This window comes from Megalobrama amblycephala, linkage group LG13, assembly GCF_018812025.1.
Source record: "Megalobrama amblycephala isolate DHTTF-2021 linkage group LG13, ASM1881202v1, whole genome shotgun sequence".
Taxonomy (NCBI): Eukaryota; Metazoa; Chordata; class Actinopteri; order Cypriniformes; family Xenocyprididae; genus Megalobrama; species Megalobrama amblycephala.
In genome coordinates, this window is record NC_063056.1 from 23,273,155 (window position 1) to 23,300,772 (window position 27,618).

The 27,618-nt window shown below is 38.0% G+C and overlaps 1 protein-coding gene and 1 pseudogene across 2 annotated transcripts in view; one reads left to right on the plus strand and one right to left on the minus strand.

Moving 5' to 3' along the window:
* Positions 1-25,416, minus strand: part of si:dkey-22o22.2 (neural-cadherin) — a 176,812-nt gene extending 151,396 nt beyond the window's left edge. For both annotated transcript variants that reach the window (XM_048152638.1, XM_048152637.1), the window contains exon 1: positions 24,869-25,416. In XM_048152638.1, coding sequence (XP_048008595.1) covers positions 24,869-24,896 — 28 coding nt within the window. In that variant the 5' untranslated portion in view covers positions 24,897-25,416. The remainder of the gene's footprint in view (positions 1-24,868) is intronic.
* LOC125243194 lies at positions 11,408-12,401 on the plus strand (annotated as a pseudogene).
* Positions 25,417-27,618: the final 2,202 nt, after the last annotated feature.

Here is a 27,618-nt window from a genome sequence, read left to right on the forward strand (position 1 = left end):
AATCACAAGTGCATCTATTTGTCAATAGTAAGCCCAAAAGGTATTCTTATTCTTATTCCTGAACAAAATATGTACTGTTTTACAAATTGACTTTGAATTAAGAGTGAAATAACTTCAGATATCTTACCAAACATGAATAGAAGCAGTTTAAGCTGGTTCAATGTGGTCTTTAAGCCTGGCCAAGATGGTGTTTATCTGCAAAGTGTACAAAGCACTCTTAAACCAGTCAACAAACCAATTTGAGAGACCAGCAAAAACAGCTTAGGCTGGGTTAAGCTATTGTTTTAAGCAGGGTAAGTTCTATTGATGGCCAGCAGATGTCGCTGTGCCGAGTCATGCACAGGCTAATCGTGCCACCTGTACCCAGCATGTACCTCCATCTCTCTGGCTGCCAGCCACGTAAATCACTCAATCAGGCCTCCGGCAGCTCTGCCATCAGCGCCCTGCCTCACGTCTTATGGATAATCAGTGTTGTTTTTCTCTCTGTGCCACACGCACGCTGTTCTCAGTACAGCGCTTTACCCTCCCTGAACCGCCAAACCATTTCTCCACAGTGTCTCCTCCACTTAGAGAGCCAGCAGTCTCCCCCCAAGTTCCTCTGATTGCAATCAATGAAAGCCCCTTCTAATTCTGTCCGCTCCATTTAGAAGCCCCCTTGAAACCAGTTAATGCTTAACCATTTGTGACAGAGTGTATCATCTGAGACAAATGATCATCTGTTGTACCTGTGGTGAATCCCAGGCAATTCCCCTCATCATGATTTTTACAGACTCTCAGCTAAAAGCGTCACTTAAAAAACTGAGAATTTTCTCTATTGTTGGAAGGAATGTGACAATTAGCACTGGGTGTATAAAAATACATGTCTTCTTCAAGATCACAGAAATTTGAACACAAATTGCATCAATCTTTGTTCTTTTTTTATAATGCTATTAGTTACTTTTCTTTAGTGTGCTAGCATGATAAAAAAATTAATACTTTTATTCAGAAAGTATGTATTAAATTGATCAAAAGTGACAGTAAAGACATTTATAATGCTACAAAAGCTTTCTATTTCAAATTAATGCTGTTCTTTTGAATTTTCTATTAATCAAAAAATCTTTAAAAAAAAATGTATGACGGGTTCCACAAAAAATGTTTTCAACACTGATAATAAGAATCCCTTACAAAAATAAGTATACTTCAAGTTCATTTTATTCAGTATACTTAAAGTTCAAGTATATTTTTAATTATACTTTATGTAGTAAGTATACTAATATCGATGTTCTAGTAGTATCCTTGTAAGTGTACTATTTCAATACTACTTGGGACTAAGTTGACCCACTTTTTATTATATAAAATTAAACTTTTAAGTATATTTTTAGTGTAACTTTAGTAAACTTTGAGTACACAATTAGGTTACAACTACTGCCGCTATACTACAAGTGAACTTATAGGTATAATGAGTAGCTAAATACTTTTACCACATTTTGAAGTATACTCTCAGTAAACTATAGTTTAGTAGTTTTATACTGCAAGTATATTTGTAAGTTTTCTTCAAGTAAACTTAACCTATTTACACTGCAGCGGACTACACAAAATTTCACATAATTAGAATTAGGAACATATCTGTTTTCTTTATCAATATTTTCAAACAATGTAAGTTTATGAGACAATATGTAAAACTATGTGGTAAAAATAGTATTTAATAGTAGAGTTGCACGATTCTTGTTAAAATGATAATCACGATTTTTTGGTTTCAAATAGAGATGCGATTCTCCCACGATTCTAACAAGACAACTAAACAAAATAACAAAAAAAGTTCTGACAAAATATTAATTGGTGGAAAATTTAACTTGAATCAATTATTTTAAAAAAAGGGTTTGAATGAATTCAATGACTCATTAATAAATATTGTTTCATTACTGGATGAATTAGTGTTTTTGAACACATCTTTTGAATGAATGATTCAATGACAAATACATTTTTTAACAGTCACTTTTTTGCCACCCAGTGACAATGTAATTTATACAACCGTTATTTGAAGTGCCAAGTTATTTTCAAATTGTGGTTTGCTCTATTTTGATCATAATCGTAAACAACAGTGTTTATATCCTAATTGTAAACTTTTTTCTCAGTACTTCTGTGATAATTTTGTAACACAGAAATAACTACTGTGTGGTTCAAAACGGCTCTTTCTGGATCAGCGCAGCAGCATGAACACAGATTTGAATGTTCCGGTATGATTTTGTCAAAGGTTTAAAAGACGCGGGCGAATCTTTGTCATTTAATAAAATAAGATCGCATGGGTGTGTGAATCAAGATCGCAGTCTTTTTACGATTAATCACGCAGCTCTATTTAATAAGCTACTCAAAAGAGTAAACAACTGCAAGCCAAATATACTTAGAATACTTAATTATACTTAAAATACTTAAGTATATCTCAATCAGAATAATGAGTTGAAGTATAGGCCATATATACTTCTTTTCTGTCAGTAAAAGTAAAGTATGCTTAAGTGTAATTTTAAGTATATTTCTGATAAGTACATATTTCTGAGAAGTACATAAAAAGTAGACTGAAAGTATACTTTATTGTTTTTAGTTTAAAAAGTATACTAATTGCACACTTGAATAAGGCCTTCCCGCTTTGATTTTGTATAATTTTCAGGCCTTCCCACTTAGCTCTCTCCAGCGCAGCAAAGCTTTTCTAATATTAACGCAGATCCTAAAGATCTTCCCCAGTCATAACCCCTTCATTCCACTGACATTCTTCTGAACTTTTATCTTTTATATTGTGTCTCATCTCTCTTTCTGCAGTCTCCCTTCAAATCTCCTTCTTGCTCATTCTCTCTCCTCGACCATCATACACTTCCTAATGCTGATTGGCTACATGTTTGTAGTTGTTTGCTGGGGTGTTGGTCCGACTAACTTCCAAACAGTGTTTTGAAATACCGCTTACACCACCTTTAACTACATTCACCATCTTTAAAGGTGCCCAAGATTCAAAAATTGAATTTACCTCGGCATAGTTAAATAACAAGAGTTCAGTACATGGAAAAGACATACAGTGAGTCTCAAACTCCATTGTTTCCTCCTTCTTATATAAATCTCATTTGTTTAAAAGACCTCCGAAGAACAGACGAATCTCAACATAACACTGACTGTTACGTAACAGTCGGGGTGTACGCCCCCAATATTTGCATATGCCAGCCCATGTCCCCAACATTATGAAAGGCATTAGACAAGGGCAGGACGTCTGGATGTGCACAGCTGAATCAACAGACTAGGTAAGCAAGCAAGGACAATAGCAAAAAATGGCAGATGGAGCAATAATAACTGACATGATTCATGATAACATAATATATTTAGTGATATTTGTAAATTGTCTTTCTAAATGTTTCATTAGCATGTTGCTAATGTACTGTTAAATGTGGTTAAAGTTACCATCGTTTCTTACTGTATTCACGGAGACAAGAGCTGTCGCTATTTTCATTTTTAAACACTTGCAGTCTGTATAATGTATAAACACAACTTCATTCTTTATAAATCTCTCCAACATAGCCTCAAACTCATTCAGAATCAATGTAAACATCAAAATAAACACTGTACTTACGCGATTAGACGTGCTGCATGACGAACACTTTGTAAAGATCCATTTTGAGGGTTATATTAGCTGTTTGAACTTTTTTTATGTTATTTAAGGCAAGCACGAGCTCTTGGGGCGTGGAGCACGAGATTTAAAGGGCCACACACCCTAAATCGGCTCATTTCTAATTATGCCCCAAAATAGGCAGTTAAAAAAATGAATTAAAAAAAATCTATGGGGTGTTTTGAGCTGAAACTTCACAGACGCATTCAGGGGACACCTTAGACTTATATTACATCTTTTTTTTAAAAAGTTCTAGGCCACCTTTAATGATTTTTCTTCTTTTGCAATGTATTTTAGAATTGCCAAAATAGGGTAAATTAGCACACCTTCATGTCAGGAGGATGGCTATGATGTCTTAAAGATGCTAAGTCATTAAAAAAAACTACATCTAAAGAAAAGAATAGTACTTATGAAAAATCTGTTTAACATTCTTATCAGATAATAACTTTATCATATCGATAGCCAAACAAAAGCTGGTTTATTTTCCGAGTGGAACACCTTGTGGTGACGATATGTTGAGATCATGTGACCATCTTGGTATCCACCTTGTTACTGAACATTTCACTCACTAAATTATCACATTTATAAAAATATTTTTAAATATCACATTTAAAAATAATCAAAAAATGTGTGCACTTTTAAAATGCTAACTAGGTAGGCAGCTCACAAGGTTTTGAAACAGATTAATGAACCTAACACTCGTTTTTATGATATGAAGTAGAACTGATGTTATGGTGGGCTAATGAATGAACAAGAAGGGGATGTTCTTGCATGTAACCTAGATAATAGAATAGGAAGAGTTGTGAAAAGAGCTACATTAGACAGTATTTTGGCACAATCTGATGTCCTCTATTTCTTTTTATATCAGTCTGAAATACAACAGCAAAGAAAAAACTCCTGACAAATGCTATGACAACAGCAACCTGGAAAAAAAAGACACCTCAAAAGGTCGGGGGCAAAAACAAAAACAGCTCGCTTTTTGTCTTGGAGGAACAGGCTAATTATAAGACCTCATCACTATGTGGGTTTAACAAAGCGCCACAGAGAGCCTGGAGTTGTGTACGCGGTTTGGTGTTCGCAGAATGTGGGTAGTCTCATTTTCCGTTCACAAACAAGCTGTCTCTGTGCATCCCTGTATGCCTGAATACACTCAGCGCGGCCGCATTGTTGCTGCGACATCCACAAACAAGCTTTTGTGTGACTCACTCGCTCCTCTCACACTTCTCAAGCAGACACGTGCTCTCTGCCCCTTTTTCAGGGCACCATTGTCTCCTCTTTGCATCTGCGACAAAAATGGAGCACCTGACTACTTTCAAACACGATTAAAGAGGGTTTTGTGTGCACTGTGGATTTTGTACCCTGTATTTCTGTGTTACTTAGTCCACATCTTCCCATATATTCTAATATTGTTTGAAAAGACAACAAAAACTGAGTTCACAATAGAGATGGCTGCAGAAAAAAACAGCAGGCACAAATAAAGGAGGCCACTGCAACAGAAGCACACTTATGCAGGAACATCAATAACAAGGTGTAATCTTGTAAGATACGAACACAAAGCAGCAAATACAAACATCCAACATGAGTGTTAATATTGCTGTGAAGCACTACTAAAGTGTTGATGCCTGTAGAGATACATCCTGCAGAAAACTGTGAATGGAATCTGATTAGTTGATCTCATCTCACAATGACCATCAATTAAAAGCTATGGTTGAGGATAAGACATGGTTCTATAATCATTTTGAGTTAGATTTGGGGTTGAAATGTTGTTAGGATTTTATGGGTTAATTTTAAGGTTAAAAGAAGGGACAGGGTCAGAGATGAAGATAAAACATTTGAACATCTGAACAAATGACTGGTTGGACAGCCAGTTTACTTCATCAGTAAGGAATCGTTCACTCAAAACTTAAAGGATTAGTCCACTTTTAAATACACTTTTCCTGATAAATTTACTCACCCCCATGTCATCCAAGATATCCATGTCTTTCTTTCGTCAGTCGAAAAGAAATGAAGGTTTTTGAGGAAAACATTCCAGGATTATTCTCCTTACAGTGGATTTCAATGGCTACCAACAGACTGAAGGTCCAAATGTCAGTTTCAGATCAGCTTCAAGGGCTTTAAACGATCCCAGATGAGAAATAAGGGTCTTCTCTAGCGAAACGATCGGTCATTTTCAAAAACAATACAACCGTTTATGCTTTATAAACAAAATATCGCCTTGAATGTACTTTCCGCTTCCGCATTCTTCATAACGCTTATGCTGAATGTCCTACGCCTTCCCTATTCTACTTACGGTAAAAAAACGAAACTGGCACCGCGTTCGTTCCATAAGTAGAATAGGGAAGGCGTAGAACATTCAGCGTAAGCGTTATGAAGAATGCGGAAGCGAAAAGTACGTTCAAGGCGATATTTTGTTTATAAAGCATAAACGGTTGTATTTTTTTCGAAAATGACCGATCGTTTTGCTAGATAAGACCCTTATTACTCATCTGGTATCGTTTAAAGCCCTTGAAGCTGCACTGAAACTGTAATTTTGACCTTTAATCTGTTGGTAGCCATTGAAATCCACTATAAGGAGAAAAATCCTGGAATGTTTTCCTCAAAAACCTTCATTTCTTTTCAACTGACGAAAGAAAGACATGGATATCTTGGATGACATGGGGGTGAGTAAATTTATCAGGAAAGGTGTATTTAAAAGTTGACTAATCCTTTAAAGCTGCTGTCTTCCCTCAGTTTTGCCTAATTGTCGCCATCTCTGTTTGAAACCTGCAATTGCAGTTATTTGCAGAATTATCATCTTTACGTGGGTGGTACATCGGCAAGGCTCCTCAGCGCGGGTGAATCTAATGTTTGCTGTCAGTCACCACATCTGTGGATACTTCGGAATCACGTCTTGGAAGTATGACCAAAGTAAGGATTTTTACTGGAAAACGTCATCTGAACAATTAAGTTACAAATCTGCCGCTTTTGTTCTGTCCAACTGAGATAAAAAGCATTACAATAAAGCGCGCTGCCAATGGTGATTAAATCTAACGATCACTTAGCTCAGATCACATCAAACCGTGCAAATTATTATTATACTTTGTTCTCAAATTGTTAATGCTAACAACATCAGCATTGCATGATTATGTGTATTTAGTGTGTATTAGCATTACCCTTAGATTTCAAGTCTGAAGTCTTTTGCTTTTGACTATGGGTGAATCTCCAGTTGTCACTGATGATTGTCATTTGGACCTTTCTGGATTACAATCTGATACAAAATTATAAAATTAATTATTCCAGCTGCTGTGAGAAAATGCTACAAATGATCTGTTACCAGTAGCATCCTCCACATGCCATATAGCCTACTAGCTGGAACTCCTTCTTTCTGTTTACAGACGTGATGTAATGATGCAAAGACGAATGGCTGCATGCTCGAATTTCCCGCGGAAACCCACCAGTACCAATTTTATTATAAAACATTATTACAAGCTTACCGTTGTGATTTGGGCTAAAGTAGAGAGATAGTTTTGTACAATGGCTGGTTATGTACTTGCTCAAAAATTGATTTTGGATAAATTTGATAGATGTCATTTTTAAACAATCAATCAATCAAACAAACACTTTTTTTACAAAAATCTGTTGTTGTATGCAAAACAGCTACATTAAGACTCTTCTTTTGACAAGAGGGTGAGTAAATGAGGGTGAATAACGACTATTTTCATTTTGGAGTGAACTATCTCTTCTAGAGAGAGTTGTCAGAACCCATGACAACCACATGTGACACTGACCTTTCTGGGAAAAAAGGGCCAACATCTGTAAACCTGCGAACCCTGGACAAACAAAGAACCCTCAGAGAGAGATTTCCAGAAAGCAAGGTTGAGTTAGTTTTGTGGATAAGTTTTCAAGTTCTTTCTGCTGCAGCACACTCACTGGTACTACATTAAGCCAGAAAAGACGGGGGAGGAAAAAAAAGGTTCCGATTCATAAGACAACCTGGCTTAACTAGTATTAAAGTTGACTTTGCTCCCTGTTTGTCAGTCAGAGTCCCGATGAGGGAGTCTGGGAATAATCCAAGTAAATCACCTCTAGCCTGTGGTCAGCTCACTGAATAAATCCATCCAAATGCATGCCATTGGAAAGTAAACAAACAATAACAATTCTCCCCCTTTTCTATGTCTGCAAAGCCATCTTCAACTGACTCCTGGCACCCGGCAACTCCCTTGACTGACGTTTCTGTGGAGTTCCATTAAGGCCAATGAGATTAAATGGCTGAGGACCTGCGAGAGTGTTAGTGGAAAAACATGGTAGTGAAGGACAGAGATATTAAAGCTCTGTGCTGGCGCCTCGCTCATTGTGAGCAATTATTTCCAAGGCCTGCCATTATTTGGCCCTGAGGAAAAGAAAAACCTGGAGGAAGCAGGCTAATCAGGCAGCATTTGTGGCTGTCAGCGTGTACCTGCAACAGGAAGACAAGCGCAGCACTGGTGCTCAAAGAGAACATGTGGCCTTCTCCGGGTCTGATTGCTCTCAGATTGCCATGTGACAGTTTGGACAGAGGGCTGAGGGGGGCTTGTGTCTCTGTGCGGCCTAATGTGAAACATCAGCTGACACTCAAGCTCAACCCACACACACACAAATGCTGCTTGGCTTACTGCAGTTCACTTCAGGTGGGGGTGTCTGTGACAAGCCTTCCGCTTGTTAGTCCACAGTTGCATGACATGCCTGTTGCTCTACTGGCCTCTAGCGTGAACCTCCAGCCTTCTCATTAGGAAGAGAAGAGAAGAGAAGAGAAGAGAAGAGAAGAGAAGAGAAGAGAAGAGAAGAGAAGAGAAGAGAAGAGAAGAGAAGAGAAGAGAAGAGAAGAGAAGAGAAGAGAAGAGAAGAGAAGAGAAGAGAAGAGAAGAGAAGAGAAGAGAAGAGAAGGGGATGATGAGATCTTTACATTAATAAGCAAAAAGTTTTGTTAATCTTTTTTGTTTCCACTAGGTCTTGGACTAATCCCTGTAAAATAATGCAGTCATGTGCTTCACTCAATAGCCCTTTTGTGCCCACTTAGGATTTATAAGGACGAAAATAGTGCTAAAGTTAGAAAACGTAAAATTAGAGGCACTGAGTTGCCTGGCAGCGATAGTAGACTTGGGTCAGACGCCTGGGGAAACACAGCTGGCAGTGTTTAAATGTGGATGAATGAGAACGCTTGACTTAAGTCACCCATCTTTCAGCACTTTGCATGAAGATGGTGTGATAGATGTCGAATATCCCTACAGATGCCAGGTGAGCAATTGCAAATACCTCACAGCTGACTTTATGTACTCCAGGAAATTATGGAGAACACCAAAACAGCTCTGAATCTTTCTAGCACAGTTAACCTTCCACATACAAACCCTAAAACCCCAAGACTCATACATTCTCATAATGATTTTGCTATCTTCTCTTGCTCACTCCTCCTGTCAACCTCAATAACCTCATCCCTGTATTCATCTTTATCTGCTATTACTTTAGACATCCTACCGAAATGGGATGAATCTAAAGGCAGGGGCGAGGAACGGCATCGGGGCCCACACCAGTTGCTAGGAAATCAGAACGCAATTGTGCTTCATAAGTGAAAGGTACATGTGGTGAAGAGTGACAATAGTGGCTGTGTAATCCCTTTATGAAAAGCAAATTGAAGTTCATGCTTGAATACAGCTTGCAAAATGGCCCGAATTCAAGACATCAAGTGCTGCATGCGAACGTGGGGAGGGGTAATTTATGACAAGCAATTTTAAGGCACAATGCCGCGATGACCGCTCATCTGTAGAGACGTACGCGGTAGGCATATCTTTTTTAAGCTAGTCATTAAGGCTGACACCTAGAGACACAGAGTGAAGGGAAAAGGATTTCGGAATTATTAATTTATAACAGAGAGCCATCCAAGCCTTTTCATGTTTAATCGCTCGTTCCCTTAATAGGAATGTTTTATATTCCGTTTTACATGACAGCGTGTCATTGGGTAACAAAAGAAAACAACCAACCCCGGTGCTCTCAAGCAACACGATAAACGGAAAAACCAGGGAAAATTTATCACATCTGGTGCATGGCTGATCTCTTCCATCACTGCCAGGATGAAGTCTCTCAGAGGGTCTCTAAATCCCAGGTTAAAAGACAGCCATTACACAGACATTAACTGCAATGTTTGACATTGTCAAAGTGTGTTTATGCAGGGCATATAACTGAAAGACACATAATATGTCATGAGAAGCTGGCTTGTTTCCAAGCCAAACATGCCATTGTATGTTTAGCACCCAAGATCTCCTCATCAAAACACAAAAGAGTCTCCATTCACTGAGAGTGGGGCTCAAATTGGACAAAAACAGGCTATGAATTTTTAAAATGACAGCTTTGAGAAGAGTATGAATGGAATGGGGTGGGGTATAGATGGTAACGGTCACTATCTTGGTGAATAGAAAATTAGTCTTTGACGGTTGAAGACAAAAGGCTCCTATACCTCCACCTCCCTGTCTTGAACCCGCAGAATGATATGAGACACCACTGTTAACCTTTACCGGTTGTGGCAGAAAGCATGTGTGATCTTTGTGCTGATGGGTAATTACTCACAGAATGGTCTCTGAGGGATTTCACATGTCCTGTGTGCGGAAGTACAGACATTCACCCAACGGTTCCTGATAATTGGACAACATATGGAGCCTTTTTATACCATCGGTGAGATCAATGCAGTCACAGATTGCACCCTAATCACATGAAAACAGCACTGACCGCTTCACCTAAAGGGATAGTTCACCCAAAAATGAAAAATCTGTTATCATATGCTCACCCAGGTGAAAAAAAACTACATTTCAATAATGTACTTAAAGTTCTCTATTTTTGCACACTAATTTTGTACTTAATATACTAAAAATTCTTCTTTAGTACTTCTTAAGATAATCTTAAGAACATATAAGTGTACTCAACTGTGCTATTTTGAGACACCATGAAATAAAAACTAAAATGTGCTTTTAATATTCTATCTCTGCCGTCAAGGGGTGGGGTGATGAATGTACTGTAAATGTTAAAGCTTAAAAAAAAAAAATCTTCAAAAAAAAAAAAATAGCACAGTTGAGTACACTTAAGCCGCGGTCACACTAGACTTTGAACGTGCGAAATTTTTTTCGGATGCTGTAACGGTCGTGATATGACATCACGGTCTACAGCGTCTTTTTTATAAACATGAATTCAACACATAACTTAAAGTATACATTTAAAATGTAAAAATATAGAACCTACTCGACTTTACTGCAAAAATATAATTCTTTTAATTCAGCCAAGAGGTCATGCCATGATGAATCGATCTTCTACTGGTCGCACGTCTTCACGTGATGCGAATTCGCAGGTCAGAGTTCACCAAACTTGAACTTTGGAATGCAGCGAAATGCGAAATTTTTCGCACAAGCTTGCGTTTCCGGTCTGACGCATTTGCATGTGTTTGAATGGAAGTCAATGGAACGAAAAGTGCAGCGTGACCGCACCTTTAGATGTTCTTAAGATTATTTTAAGAAGTACTAAAGAATAATTTTTAGTATATTAAGTACAAAATTAGTGCATGAAAATAGAGCACTTTAAGTACATTATAGATTAAGTACATTTTTTCACCTGGGACCTTCATGTTGTTCAAACTTCCATTGAATACAAAAGAAGATATTTTCCACAATGTCCAAGTTGCTCTCATCTGCACTATGCAAGTGAATGAAGCTTTTAAGTTGAAAAAATTATGAAAAGAACCATAAAAGTATTAGACTTTTTGCTTCTGTTTGTCTCTTCGTCCTGCAGAATCTGCTTCACAATATCTACCCATCTCATCAGTAGGAGTCATGGACGCCAAAACAGAGCGCACCTTCATTGCCATTAAACCCAATGGTGTACAGTGATGCCTCATGGGAGAAATCATCAAGAGCTTTGAGCAGAAGGGCTTCAGACTGGTGGCCAGGAAGTTCCTTCAGGCATCTGAGGAGCTGTTGAAGCAGCATTACATCAACCTGAAGGACTGGCTGTTCTACCCTGGCCTCTTCAAGTACATGAACTCCAGGGCCAGTTCTCGTGATGGTATGGGAGGGTATGAATGTTGTGAAGACTGGTAGTGTGATACTCAGAGAGATTAATCCTGTAGACTCCAAAAACCTGGAAACATCAGGGGTGTTTTCTGCATTGAAGTGGGCAGGAACATCATCCATGGCAGAGACTCTGTGGCCAGCTCAAATAAAGAGATAAGGCTGTGGTTCAAGCCTGAGGAGCCAGTGGCCTACAAGAGCTGTGTGCAAGACTGGATCTATGAATAAACCATCAGAACCATGAATCTCTGCCTTTCTCGCTGGACCGGTTATCCGTTGAGGACTTGAGGTTGGTTGTTTGGTCTCGTCTTTTCTGAAGCATTTGTTTGAATAAAACATGGAATCTCAAAAAACAAAAACAAACCTAGACTTTATACATAAGTATATTTTAAAAATGTAGATCAAGACCAAACTGGGTTTTGCACACCTTTGGGGTTTATGAGCTGATGAAAAGCATACAGTATAGATATCCATGTCTTTTGAAACCATGCAATGGATTTGTCTGAGGAAGAGAAAAGGTTTTGAAGTCATTATGGAGTAGCTCTGAAAATTATTTTTGCCTTCAATTCAGACATGGCTATAGGAACGGACCATAGCTCTAAAAATTAAATTGTGTTTCGATTAAGACGCATCACACCAAGTTTGTCGTCAATGACAACATGCGAGAAACAATTAGGTTTGGTGCCACTGATGTCAAACCTGTCGCATTGCATCAGGACATACCATATTTAATAAATATAATTAGATTTCAGAGCTCTATTCATTTGTTGTGCAAAGCTATTGTATGGCATCAGAAGACTTAAAGGGATAGTTCACCCAAAAATGAAAATTATGTCCTCATTTACTCACCCTCTCAAGTAGTTCCAAACCTCTATAAATTTCTTTGTTCTGCTGAACACAAAGATATTTGGAAGAATGTTTGTAACCAAGCAGACTGTCTTTATAGAGCTGCTTTACAGCAGAATTGAACAATGTTTACAACATTGATCATTATTTTCCTGTTTTTTTTTTTTTATTATAAAGCTGCTTTGAAACAATCTATATTATATAAAGTGCTATATAAATAAATAAATTGACTTGACTAAGAGGTTTTGCGCTGGACTACCTTGTTGTTTGTCTTTGTGACCTATTTCTTTGGTGATCTTTCTCTGATCCAGTGTATTTTCTGTCTCTCTTTCTTGTCTATCAGTCTCCTGCTTTCCACAGTCACCATACCAGTTCATGACCTGTGTCCTAAAGTAGACGGCGATACAACAATTTAAAAAAATGAAATCAATTGACTGAGACAAACAGAACTTTTGCTGGACTTGTGTTTGCAAGTGTGAGGCATTACCTCAGCTCCACACAGTCCTAAATCCTCCATGCAAAGTGGCAGGTCATTGATATCAAGGTGACACCAGCCTTCACGAACACTCTCCTGATGTGATGGGAGGGACAGACAGGAGAGAAGCTCAGGGCCACTTTCTTTAAGCTCCATTAAGCTCAGCGGCAAATCATACCCTAATACCTGTTGTCACGACGGATTCACTGGAGTGAAAATGCTTTTCCAGGCCACCGGGTGAGACACACACACACACAGCACCCTCGCTCACGTGCTGTTATTCACTTACTTAAATTTATAAGCAGGCGATACTACGTGACAGGCGTGCAATCTCCCTGAGAAACCACAACACCTCTGATGCCTGAAGACATGATACTGACAGCAGTGGCGTGTACTGGACTTCTGAAACAAGGAGGCAAATTTGGAACACGATTTCCCATACTTATAGATAATCAACAAGTAACCAGTATTATAATATTTAATGAGCAATTTCACACAAGCAAGAGTGCTGATGTTCTGAATGGACCCTTTTCACATTTCCAGGTTTGAAATGTAAAATAACAGAATAGCAAGTACAAAGAAAGTACATTTGCTCCACATTAAAAGAAAAAAAAAAGATCAGTTTGGCGTTTCTAGGACTTTACCAAAGAGGAAGAAAATATAGAGAGATGGATTATAGAAATGAGGGAGAGAAAGATGACAACTTTACAGTCATTCCTTCAGCAGCTAGAAACTCCATCGCATCAATGACTTTTTTTTTGTAAATTAATGCCAGGGTAATACAAGGTATGGTGTTATAAATGTACATCACATAAAAAAAATAAAACAGATTTATGATGTTAATTATTCCTCCAATCCTCCAATCATCATGTTTGCGTGTGATATTGCTTTTATACAATTCAATAAACAAAAAATTAGTTTATTTTTGCTCAGCCAACCAAAAATATACCCAAAATCCACAGCAGAATTTCAAGCAACAAAGAGTAGCATCATTTCTGAATGAATCCCCATCTTTAAATGAATCGGTTGAGTCAAATGACTCACTCAATGAACGAAAACATAGGTGAAAAACAGCATGTGAAAAGAGCAGTATGCCCGAATTCATAGTATTCACAAAACAGTAGATAAAAGTATCCAGATGGCCTACTACTTCCAGCAAGATTCTGAACTGCGCATCTGATGATGATGAATAGTTTACTATCTCATGAATCCACAGGAGTGAAGGTGTGGATAGCAGTGAAGCAATGCAAATGATGCAGGTAGGTCAAACAGCAATGGCAACAAGACAAATGTACCATGTCTGGATTTATACTGTAAAGAACATACTTTTTAACAGTCACAACACATGTACTTATTAAAAAAAGTACCTACTAATAGGGTACACAATTTCAGTGCAGCTAATGACTTGTTTCATTCATGAATGAATCAGTGGTTTTAAATGAATCGGTTGAGTAAATAATCCAAAGAATCACTCATTAAAACTTCTTTTGTTTGTCTCTGAAAACTCAGGCAGCTGACTTGTTGCCTCGCTGCCTAGGTAATGACTCTGCAGAAGCGTTTGCGCACGAAGGTACCTCACAAAACTGATTTCAGATAGACTTCTGAGGCAGCGTAACAGTTTAATGATCTACAGCAAAACAGAGTGAGTTTTGGTGAGAACTAAACAAATATTTAATTACTACAGTAGTAATTTCTCGCTAGCAATGACATCAGAAGTGGAAAATGTTAGTCAAAAACATACATTTACACACAAACTGACCAGAAACCACAACTTTCAGACACCAGCTTTCTTTTTCTAGCTCATCTGTCACCAAATGGAACGCATAGGATTGTGGGATATCAAAGGCAGCGAAGGATACATCTATGCAGCCTTCAAAGCTAACAGTGGATTCGAATGTGCCTTGATGCCTTCCTTCCTTGGAATGAAAGGCAGCATTTTTAAGTTGAATACCTGCTGAATGAATCTTCAGTTGAGTAAATGATTCAATGTTCATTAATGAAATTAATCAGTAAATGATTTAATGAGTCACTATTGTTCATAAATAGTCACTTTTAGACAATTACTCTTAATCTTTAACATTACTCAGGTCTTTTTTTTCTCCTTTGTTGCTTGCTAACATTATTATGTTGTATGCCATCCAGTGCAGTACAGATTGAATTATATTTTATGAAATTATATTTGTGGAGAGCCACCTCTGTTTCCTCTGTGTGTGTTCTATAGTGGCACAAAGCCACAAACTCTAAAGCACAAAAGCAGAAAGGCAGCTAAATAATGTCATTCTCACAGTGGCAATCTCATTGAATGGCTCAATGCGTTCAGCGGTCTTGCCAATCTTTTCAGTCTCAATGTTACAATGGCAACTCATTCTCCCAGCCCACTGTTTCTAAGCAACCGGACACAAAACCACCTCCCTCCTGATTTGAGAGATGCCACGGGCACTGGGACATGATTATCACTGCCTCTTATCTCACATCAAACCGATACCCAATTTCTGGGTGATTTCCACCAACCAGCTCAAGTTGGCCCAAATGAGAACGCTTACCATACCAAAATGTTGAGATAGCGTGAACTAAAAACTAAACAATGAATATCAAAATGTGCTCGGCTTAGTATTTGAAGTGGGGACTTGCTTGGCTGGTGTGCCCAGGGAGAGCAAATGCATCTGCCACCAAAGTCAGAGAGTTTAGCATGATGCTACAGAGAGTCCATCACAGCACTGCCAGTCTCTTTATCTGCCAATCGATCTTTCATCTCAGAGCAGGAGATGAAGGCTAGACCTGCTTTGAGAGAAGGGCACGCATCGCTCTCAATTAAATGTATGTGCAGGTAAGCATGGAGTTCACTAATAGAACCTCTTATATAGCTCACGCAGCATTGTCATATACTCTACAAGCCTCCAGCCTTTGAAAGTCCTCCATCCCAGTGTTGTTATTGTCAAAAGGGTCCTTGATTATGATTTCACATTTTTAACTTTAGTTAGTGTGTAATGTTTAAACAATGTCTGCAAAGTTAAGACGCTCAAAGTTCAAAGCAAAGGGACAAAGGGGGATTTTCTTTTGCAGAAATCACTTTTTAAGGACTACAACAAACAGCTGGTAGGGACTACAACAAGCTTCTTCCCGGGCTGGTGACATCACAAACCCCAAAATTTACATAAACCATGTCCCCAGAAACACGCAACAAAGGGAATGAGACCATGTTGGGCTGCTTCAGAGAAAAGGAAGATTTGTTGTAGTAGAGTGTTGTTGCCATGCCGACATTTTATGCTGGACTGCTTCACAAATGAGGTTCAATTCAACGCTGGATTTGCACAAAAAATTAACATGAAGGCACATGCTAGTCGATGCTAATCAACTCCACAGCAACTACATAAATTTATCCACTAACCATTCAGAAACATCCAGATGCATTCTAAAACTTCTTCCTGAGTCTCTCCATCAGTGTCCGACTCCGGTTTGAACAACATAAGGCTGAACACCGTTACTGACAATCGTCATTTTGGCTGCGTGAGATTCTCCTGCTTTGTTGTTGTTGAGCAACCAAAGCGAGAGCTGTTATAGCTCCGTCATCTTCTGGAAAGTGGTAGGGAGCAGCAGCTTAATTGCAATTAAATGGACACACACAAAAATGTGTTTTTGCTCAAACCCAAACTCAAAATAGAGGCAAATTTGACAAGCTATAATAAATGATCCGTGCTGTATTTTGAGCTGAAATTTGACAAACAGCTGAAAAACAGACACATTCTGGGGACACCAGAGACATATTACATCTTATGAAAAGGAGCATAATAGGTCCCCTATAACTAAAACTAACACTATTAAAAATAATTTTTGATCATTTCAAATAATTATTTAAAATATTTTTTTTAACATTTTTAATTCTTAAAAACGAAAATTATAAATAACTGAAATAAAGCTGAAGTACTAAAATTACTAAATAAAAGCTTTGACAAAAGCACATGACACTACTAAAACCTTAAATTTAAAAGGAAAATGAAAACTGAAAATACAAAATAAAAGCTCATTTAAAATATTAATAAATACTATAATCATATATAAATAATAGTAAAATAAACCTCAGGCACTGAAACATCAGATTTTACAACAGACAAACTCTCTGGATACCCTACTCAGAATTCAGCAGTGTGTCTGGGCCCCTGAATATGCTCTACAGCTAGTCTACAGAAGTGGTTTCTCTGTGGAAATGAAAAATTACCAAGATACTTCCAAAGAGTGAAACACACAAGCCCCATCATTATTCTAAAAGCAATTTAATTCTCGCTGAAGAATTATGAGGAATGAATTGGCAATTTAATCTGGTGCATTTCCATAAAACATGTATTCAATACAGTAGAACAAGATAAACAAAAAAATGAACGGTGGCTGATAATGGGGGAGCGGAGTAATAACCATTAGCCTGTTTTTAATGGGCCTTACTGAGACATACTCAATTCTAGAGAGAAAGAGAGGCAAAAAATAGCACTAATGAACATGTGCTTGAGACACTTTGTCCTCTGCAGATGAAACATTTTTGTGTGTTTTTCGCTCTCTCTTCACACCATCTGTGTGTGTGTGTGCCAGGTTGCTCTACTATGGCCTCAGAGGTGGTTTTTAATGGCTTACGATGTGTTACAATCTAAGATCAGAGCAATTTAACTTACTTGATGTTGAACCTGGAGACTACAGCTCATCAGAGAATCTCCAAACATCTCCCAGTCCCAAAGGAACATTTTATTCTTCAGAAGTTGATCTTTCTTAGCACAGGAGAGTTAATGCTAATAATCAACTTCATCTCAGATGTTTAATATTACTTAAACGTAGAAACAGTGAGAAAACTGTTAACTACACAGTTGGCATATTAGATCCATTTCAAGTGATCTGATGACTTAGACCGTACTAAACAGAAGTGTAAACCTGGTCCAAAATATTTTTTGATACAATTACTCAAACCACATTCGGAGAAGTGTTGTTATTATTAGGGCTTTTCATACTTGAAATAGTTAACCCTGGGTCATTCTAAACCCCTGGTAAACGAAATCCTGGGTTATCTTTATTCACGTTTCACACTGCTCATACTATACCCGGGGTTATCAGTTAATCCTGGGTATTCATAAGCTACTTTTTCACACTGTACATTCCTAAACCCTGGGATAAAGTCCGTATCTGTATATTTGAGGTGTCAGTGACTGGACAAATGCAGCACGTGACCTGTTTACATTAAAGGTGCCCGTGTCCCCTGAATGTGTCTGAAGTTTCAGCTCAAAATACCCCATAGATTTTTTTTAATAAATTTTTTTAACTGCCTATTTTGGGGCATCATTAACTATGCACCGATTCAGGCTGTGGCCCCTTTAAATCGCACACTCCCTGCCCCCCCGAGCTCTCAACTATAATACAGTGCATTTACAAAGTTCACACAGTTAATATAACCCTCAAATGGATCTTTACAAGATGTTCGTCATGCATACTGCATGCATGCATCGGATCATGGGAGTATAGTATTTATTTGGATGTTTACATTTTATTCTGAATGAGTTTGATGGTGCTCTGTGGCTAACGGGCTAACATTACACACTGTTAGAGAGATTTATAAAGAATTTTGTTTATGCATTATACAGACTGCAAGTGTTTAAAAATGAAAATAGCGACAGCTCTCTTGTCTCTGTGAATACAGTAATAACCGATGGTAACTTTAACCAGATTTAACAGTACATTAGCAACATGCTAACGAAACATTTAGAAAGACAATTCACAAATATCACTAAAAATATCATGTTATCATGGATCATGTCAGTTATTATTGCTCCATCTGCCATTTTTCGCTAATGTTCTTGCTTGCTTTCCTAGTCTGTTGATTCAGCTGTGCACAGATCCAGACGTTAATACTGGCTGCCCTTGTGTAATGCCTTGAACATGGGCTGGCATATGCAAATATTGGGGGCTTACATATTAATGATCCCGATTGTTATGTAACAGTCGTAACAGTGTTATGTTGAGACTCGCCTGTTTTTCGGAGGTCTTTTAAACAAATGAGATTTACATAAGAAGGAGGAAGCAATGTTTTCTTTTTTCCGATTCAGAATCTTTTCCATGTACTGAACTCTTATTATTCATTGTATTATGCCAAGATAAATTCAATTTTTGATTCTAGGGCACCATTAAGGCTCTAGCATTGCACGTCCTCATATTACACATTGCAATATCAGGTTTTTTTCTGAGTTAACTTTTCGAAGCATAAAAGGTAAGAATGATGGTCTCTTCTTCACTCCAATTGTCGCATTTTCCATCGCCGTTTGACATATGCTGAAACAACTGATTATACATCACGCTGTGTTTAGAACGACGATAACCCAGGGTTAAGGGCAGTGTGAAAACAAAGCCCATGTTAACTAAAACTAAAAATATTAAAAATAATTTTAATTCATTTGAAATTAAGCTGAAATAAATAAAATATATAAATATTAAGTAAAAATCTTAAACTTAAATAAAAAGAGAGAATGCCACACTTTGGCAACTAAAATAAAATAAGTTGAAGTAGGCCTACTAAGATTACTAAACTGAAAAAAATTAAAGCTATAGAAATATTTATGAATATGACAATTTAAAAAAAAAAAGGTAATTCAAAATACTAATAAATACTAAAATACTATAGAAATAATACTAAAGTAACACTGATTAGGAGTCCGTTTAAAATGGTTTCAATGTCTTTTATAAATCTGAATATACAGGTTGTGCTAAGAAGCAGATTTGCTCCCCATTTCATCTCATTTATATAGGAAAAACAATGTTCATTGCAAGATTGTGAGAGAAAAAAAAAAGTCAAACAAAAAAGAGAGGCTTACTTTACTTACTTTACGCTAACTGATGTCTTCTCATATTTTATTTGAGAAGAGCATTTTGATCTTCTGAATTTACTTTTCATGGTCTCATTTTATGTTTTCTTTCTTTATTTTTGGTGGGTCTGATGTGGGCCTGAGAGGAGAGTGTGCGTGTTTTTGTTTGTTTGTTTGCATGCATCTGTTTGGGCCACTAATGAGCGCCTAGTATGAATAATTATTTTTAATCAATACTTTCCCTCCATTTATATTATATGATTGTTTAATTTTTGACTCTCTTTAGAATTTCTAATGGAAAAAAAAAACCTAAAACATAACAACAAAGCAATCCACAGCCAGCAAGATCCTGATGTTAAGTTACGCAGTTTAAGTCAGCGGATAGTCACGGCTATCCCAGAATGCAATGCAACAAGCTTTAGCTTGGTAAAGAAATTTGTGTTGTTCTCCTTCCTGTTGTTCTACTTTTGGACCTCACACTTGTTGAAGTGTATGCCTTATAATGTTATTAAAAAAAATCTGGGGATGGGGGGATGGGGGTGTAATTTAAGTTTTGGCATATGGTTGTTTTGTTTGTTTGTTTTCTGGCATATGGGTCCGTTCATCCACGGACTACAAACACAGGACAGGAATGTCAGTGTCAATCACTGTCTGACTAAATCTAAAGGTAAATACACCCACCACAACTACACACAGCTCATCTGCCAGGTCATGAGAAGAGGTGTGATGTTGATATCCTCCAGAAAAACAGAAAGGACAGATGTAATAAGAAACGACCTAGTCTGGCAATGACCTCCGCAATGGGCTGTTATCATCAGAGGGACGCCTGGCCTCACCACTAACCTTTAAACAAAGCACATCTCACATGCTCTTTCTTCAGCACAAATCTCCACTGACAGCTCAGCATGAGAGCTTCCCGTGAACACCAGTCCTGCTCTTCACAAACTCGCTAACTTTGCCTGTCTGTGTACAGAGAACAAAAACTGAAAACATCTGTCAAGGAACGGCATCAAGGCCCACGTAGCGGAGATCCTCTTTCAGTGAGACAGATCCCTAAGTCACACACACACACACACACACATACACAGTAATCTCATTATTACTGCAACTATCATCCTCTAGTTTGGGCAGTTTTTTAACTCTCCTCATTTCTCTTCTAACTCTTAACTTGAAGGAAATCCCAGACTGCTTTGCTGGGCCCGCCCCACATGGCAAGACTGGACTGGAGGAGCTTAGAGAGGCAGAGAGGATTTCAATACATGCACACACACTGTATTCCCTCCAGCCGTTAAGTGGCGTCTCCACACTCTGGGGATAATCTGCGGGAGAGATGCTAAATCAGCTTCCCTTACACTGCCTCAGGACCACAGATCCTCTTTGGTGTCTATGCCTTAAACTGTGTTCATAAAGCACAATCTTACACACACTCAAGGGCCAGCAATGGAAGTCATACGAGATACGGGCATTAGGATAGTAGGCCATTTCTCAGAGTTCTCCAGTTCTTAAGGATAGTCATGTGACGCTAATACCACTCAGTAGTCATGCTTCTGAACTTATGAATAACTTGTGAGGAACTTCTAAGCATCATTTCTGCATGTTTCTGAAGCACAGTTGTCACTCGCAACTACTCGATCAAATTTTATCACTTTTCACCAACCAGTTAAGGTAACCTCATCTCTTATTAGGCTAAAATCAAATCATTATACCATTAAAAGAATATAAATCTTTAGCAGTGCCCATTTACACTAAGTGCAAACAGTCATATTGTTAGCAAAGTCCCTTTTCAATAGCTCCGCCCACCATCGCTTAGATATTTTACCATTATGGCATATTCATTTTATTTACACTTTATGTGAATAGCATCTATCCCAATTGTATTATGCGCAAACAAGATATTATTTGTTGTTGTTCAGCCGGATCCGGGAACACTTCCCATAACACCTGATGTACTTGCTACATCATAAGAAGAATGGCTTCTACGCTAATATTAGTCTCTATCTGTTTATCCCAAGGTTTACCGTAGTCTGCCAGATCCAGGCCGTATCCAGATGAGATAAAGGGACAGTTTACCCAAAAATGAAAATTCTATCATCATTTACTCACCCTTATGTTGTTCCAAACCTGTATGAGTTTCTTTCTTCCGTTGAACATAAAAGAATTTTTATTTTTGGGTGAACTATCCCTTTAAATATAATATTATGCTGAAGAACAGTGGGGTTCAAACTCGGTCCTGGAGGGCTAATGTCCTGCAGAGTTTAGCTCCAACTTACCTCAACACACCTGTCTGGAAGTTTCTAGTATACCTAGTAAGACATTGATTATCTGGTTCATGTGTGTTTAATTGGGGTTGGAGCCAAACTCTGCAGGACAGCGGCCCTCCAGGACCGAGTTTGGTAACCCCTGCTATAGAATAATGATTGCGTATGGGGATTCTTTAGTGTTTAAATGTTTTTTATTACTGAAAAGTCAAGGGACACACTTGTCACCATATTTTGAGAATAATTTATTTCTTTATTTAGTATTTTGGTAACACTTTATTTTAGGGTCTAGATAACTAGATACTAGATACTAGTGCTTATTAGCATACATATTAATACAATATTGGCTATTTATTAGTACTTATTAAGCACAAATTAATGCATGACCTTATTCTACATTCTTAATCCTACCCAATACCTAAACATAACAACTACCTTAATAACTATTAATAAGCAGTAAATTAGGCATTTATTGAGGGAAAGTCGTAGTTAATAGTTTATATGTGTTCCCTATACTAAAGTGATACCAGTATTTTTCTTTTAGTATTTTTATTTGGTCTGCTACATGTCCTGATCTTTAGGTTTAGTGTTGGGGATAAGTCTACTACTTCTAAATGTTGGTTACCCAGCATGCTTTGCAGTTAGGGTGAAATCCGTTTGATTTGATTTCTCACTGTAGACTAAAAGTATGTGAAACGGATTTAGGGAGAATTCATTGTTCAGTGCAGGTTTACATTTTACTGTAATATTGCATGTTGTGTATGTGTGTTAACATTGTTGTGCTGTATAGAGTCGAGTGCTGCAGTAATGACATATTTTAGCCAGGTAATTAGCAAGTTAGCATCATTTTGGTTTCCTTGATTAAAACCCAATTGGATTGTTCCATTGGCTATGGGATTATTGTAAAAAAGCTCTGTAAACAACAAAGATTTATGCGTTCTATATGCTTTGTTGATGATAACCTTCACAAATGAATCCCTAAATACAATCGACAGAAGTAAAAGTCTAAATTTAGCCTACAACGTGCTATGCTAACTTGTGTCCGGGTTTTGGCCTTCAAAAATAAGCAATTCCTGAAGCGCTCTATAGCCGAGATTAGTTTATTTTGCAATAATGGCTGAGCAGATTTCTTAATGATCTAATTATGGTTTTATCAAAGAATGACAATAAGAGAAAATTGTGCACTTGTCCGCTGTTCTCATATATATATGCAGTCCTGTGTATGTGTGTGTGTGTCAGCAGGGAGCTGTACTGGTGCACATGAACTGTTGATGTGTCCAACTCAGGACTTTTAAAAATACTTAAGTGACTGAGAGCTGGCCAGCCCGCAGCTGTTCGCCCCATTTAGACACCACAGCCGTCCCACCTTAGCGATTAAATATAGCACATCTGCAGTGCCACTGAAAACTGCAGCCTCACTCAGTGATGGAGCAGATCCTCAGCACCAGTCATCTGGGGTGAGGAGTGATATTCTCCTCTATAGACACTAACGACAGTGGCAGGTGCCGCGAACATTGCCCATTTGGAGCTCCAAGCTTTGGAGGCCGATTCTGATGCGGGAGATAATGGGTAAATCTAACTTTAGCCTGGGAGTGAAAGCTGTGATGGTGTGTTTCACCTTGGTGCATGGACATAATGAGAGGAGTGGGGACAGAAGCAGGGGAGGGGGAACCTCTAATTCTCTAATGGCATCTTCTGCTCAGGAGAGAGAGATAGAGGCAGATGTGTTTTCAGCAATGCTATAAAAAAAATGCATTTTTATACGTTTCCAAAAGCAGCTGAGGTGCATAATAAGGAGCCGCGGTCTTAGATTGCTATGGCTGCCAGTATAAGCCCAGCTTTTAAAATGTGACCTTGCCTTCTAAGATGACAAAGGAAACTGAGGGTCCACACACACATTCATTATTCATGTGACCTCCTTCATTTTGGGCATTCTCTCCACATTTTAAACACCTCTGGATCTCATTTGGATGTTGGCAGCCGGTGAGGTTACATCTCTCTGAGCTGCATCTTTAATATTATTCGCTGTTTTGTTTAGTTATCCATCTCTCGACGGCACCCTCTTCTTCCTCATGCCTCCAGTCCGTTTAGTTTGAGGGGCTGAAGGCTGACGAAGCCTCTGGCGATGCATGGTGGATACCGTGCAAGCTGCTGATCATGGCTTCTCTTCTCTGATCTCAGTTGATGTACTGATATTGCATAGGGTGCCCCCTCATGACATTATGAGCCTAGTAGTATTTTCTTTTATAAAACGATTTTACTCTGTATAAGCTGCATCTAAGATATAAATCACTACCGTTTAAAAAATTGGGGTAAATTGTTTTAAATGTTTTTGAAAGAAGTCTCCGCTCACCAAGGCTGCATTTATCTATTCTATTTATCTGCATTTATTTAATCAAAGATACAGTTAAAACAAAAAAAAGTAATATTTTGAAATATTGTAAAATAATTACAAAAATATTTTCTATTTTAATATATTTTAATTGTAATTTACTCTTGTGATGGCAAATCTGAATTTTCAGCTGCCACGTTCACACACAGCAGCAGAATACAGTTGTCAGTCCTGTATTTGAGTCCTTAATACGGTTACGTTCACACATAGTACGATTATTTACGAGAGTGACAACCGTAAAATATCAGGAATCACAACCGCATTCTCTGAATATTCGCGCTGTGTGAACGAAACCGCACTGGACAACTAGTTGTCTGTCACCTCATACAGTGCGAGAGAGCCGCTCTTTTATGGTGTTTTGTGTGTGGTAACTTACTGCGACAAAGATGTGAGCTGTGTGTCATCTGAAGGTGTTAGATCCAGTCACTTTTCTCCACCGAAGCAGCTCCCGTTTTGGGTTTCTTTTCCAAATTCAAAAGCCGTGTCAAGGACGTGACGCGCGTGTGCAACGGTTAAAGACTCCGGCTAGCGCGTGTTTACGTGCTGCTGTTGGTTAATGAAGTTTTGATGGATGAACTCGTGGTTCAGTTGGTCTCTTATCATGTGAAAAGTGATAATACTTTTTAGTTTTATGGACGTCGCCATCTTTAATATTACGTTGGTCACTGTCGTCATGGTTACTAGTAAGAAAATACGGCTTGACTCTCGCTGCACGTTCATACAGACAGTGTTCCAGACGCTACTGTAAAGTCCAATTCACACCGCACCGACAAACGCCGACATTTTATTCTTCATTTTATTCTATTTCTCTATATTGTGGTTTTGGAGATGTTGTTCTGATCGATTGTCTTCAGAAAATCTGGACTAAACCACTCAATTTATATGGATTATTTTTCCGATCTCTTTATGAAGTTTTTGAAGCATCAAAGTGGTAGTTGCAAAGGCAGTCTATGGAAGGAAATCTGGCAGCATGTCATCAAAAAGATCTTCATTTGTCTTCCGAAGATGAACGAAAGTCTTACGGGTGTGGAACGACATGAGGGTGAGTAATTAATGACAGAATTTTCATTTTGGGGTGAACTAACCCTTCAAATCAATCACCTTCATTGTATTAACTCAAATTTTTAATTTCAATGAACCCAAAATTTTAAGGCAACCAGGTAACTTACTTTTTTAAGTTAAACCAACAATTCTTTTTTACAGTTTGTTTTTTTGTATTGTGACTACTTCTTTACAATTATGGTTTCGATACGCTGCTTTGTGAACCTTTGCAAAACTTGTTTCAAACCAGTGACTCATCAAACTGCCAAATGAATCAGTGTCTATATGGTTTTAACTGGTCTCGGATTAGTTTTATAATGTGGAAATTTAATGATACATTTGTAGGATGCATACTTTAAAAAGTAGAATAGTAGATTAATTGTTTCTTATTGGCCTGATAAGCCAATGTCCGCCATTAAATACATATTATACAGAAACTTCATATTTAAAGCTACTTGATGATTTGTAGATTGCATTTAATAGATTACACTTTCAAGAAAACATTTGCAATTTGTTTGTAGAAGGTGTTTTTATGCATATTTGGCTGTTTTGCACATTGCATTTATAAAGTTTGACCAGCAGGTGTCATGTTTCAAGCACTTCAAAACAGTGAGTCATTTTGAAAGAAAACTGGTTTGGAGTTTTGTAACGCTCTATTTCTTTAACACTATTTCTTCATTTTACAGCATTAAATGAACAAAAATAACAGTTTTAGGACTATGCTGCTCAACAATGGTATCACACATACACAACATGCAATATTACAGTGACGTACAATCAAACGTACAATCAAACGTACAATCAAATACACCCAACCAAATCAGTTTCATGCACTTTTGTAGTCTGAACAATCAGCTAGAACAAGTAATCAGATCAAATTTGGTCTGATTTGACCCCAGTCACAAAGCATGTTGGGTAACCAGCAGTGCCATGTCATATTTAGACTTAAACCCCAAATCCTTGGCTAAAGGAAGAAATTTTAGGATATGTACAATTTCTAAAAAGTCACTATTTAACAAGCTTCATTAATACGTTCTAAGTAGGCCTGCTTCTTGGTTTAATAATCTAAATGACTAAAATATTATAAAATGTTATGAAATTCACAACATCTGTGTGGTCATTTTTATGCATTATGAAGCAGGTGTCCTTTCAAGTGTAGTAAACATTGTTAATAGTAAGTGTAACTACTGGGATATAGACAGATAAACTGTATGCATTGCTCTCTGCTAATAACTTCAGATATTTCAACTGTTGGTCGAGAGCTGGCTCTGTCTAGATGAGCACAGAAAAGCAAGTTGAGATGTGAAACTTGCGGTCTGAACTCAAAAAAAAAAAAAAAAAAATGATGAAATGATGAAACGGAGCAGTAATGATTCCACTATAATTCCTCTGCCCTTCACATTTTGCTACCAGTCTGACAAATCTGAGTGCAGAAATGAGGTGGGCCGCATTGACTATGCAGAGCTGATCAAAGACAATGTGTTGTTTTGAAAAAGCGAGAACAGAAGGAGTCGCAGCACAAAGGAGGATGAGAGAGTGTGGCAGAAGAGATGGGAAAAAGATAGGGTAGAGGCAAAGTTTTAATAATGCAGCCTCAATTCTGGTGTCCAATTAAGTATAAAATATTCAGTCGTGTGCAAGCTTCTCTGTGGCGTGGCGCAAACGACAGCGGACCGCAGCTGATGTGTAAGCGAGCGCGTGTGATGGGGGCGTGTGGAATGGCGGTCTCAATCAGCAGCAGTTAGACCATGCCAGTGATCACAGAACCTGGAGATGGATAAATCCTCTGGTGATGTCAACTCAACAGTTTAGGCCTGTGACAGTCGCAGTCTGGGAAATGACCCAAAAATCCGAAGTCTCGTTGAAATGTACGACAGATGATTTTATTCTGTCATGGTATATGAGACAGATTTTCCATGGCAGTTCCTAGTTATTTGGCCTAGGAAAGTAACTTTAATTCAGTGGTTACTCTTCTGTCAGTTCAGTTCTGTCTAGTGATTCTACCAGCCTGAGGAAATGCATAATTTTGAAAGAATGGTAAAGTTCAGACTGCTTTGAAACATACCATAAAACCCAGTGTGGAAT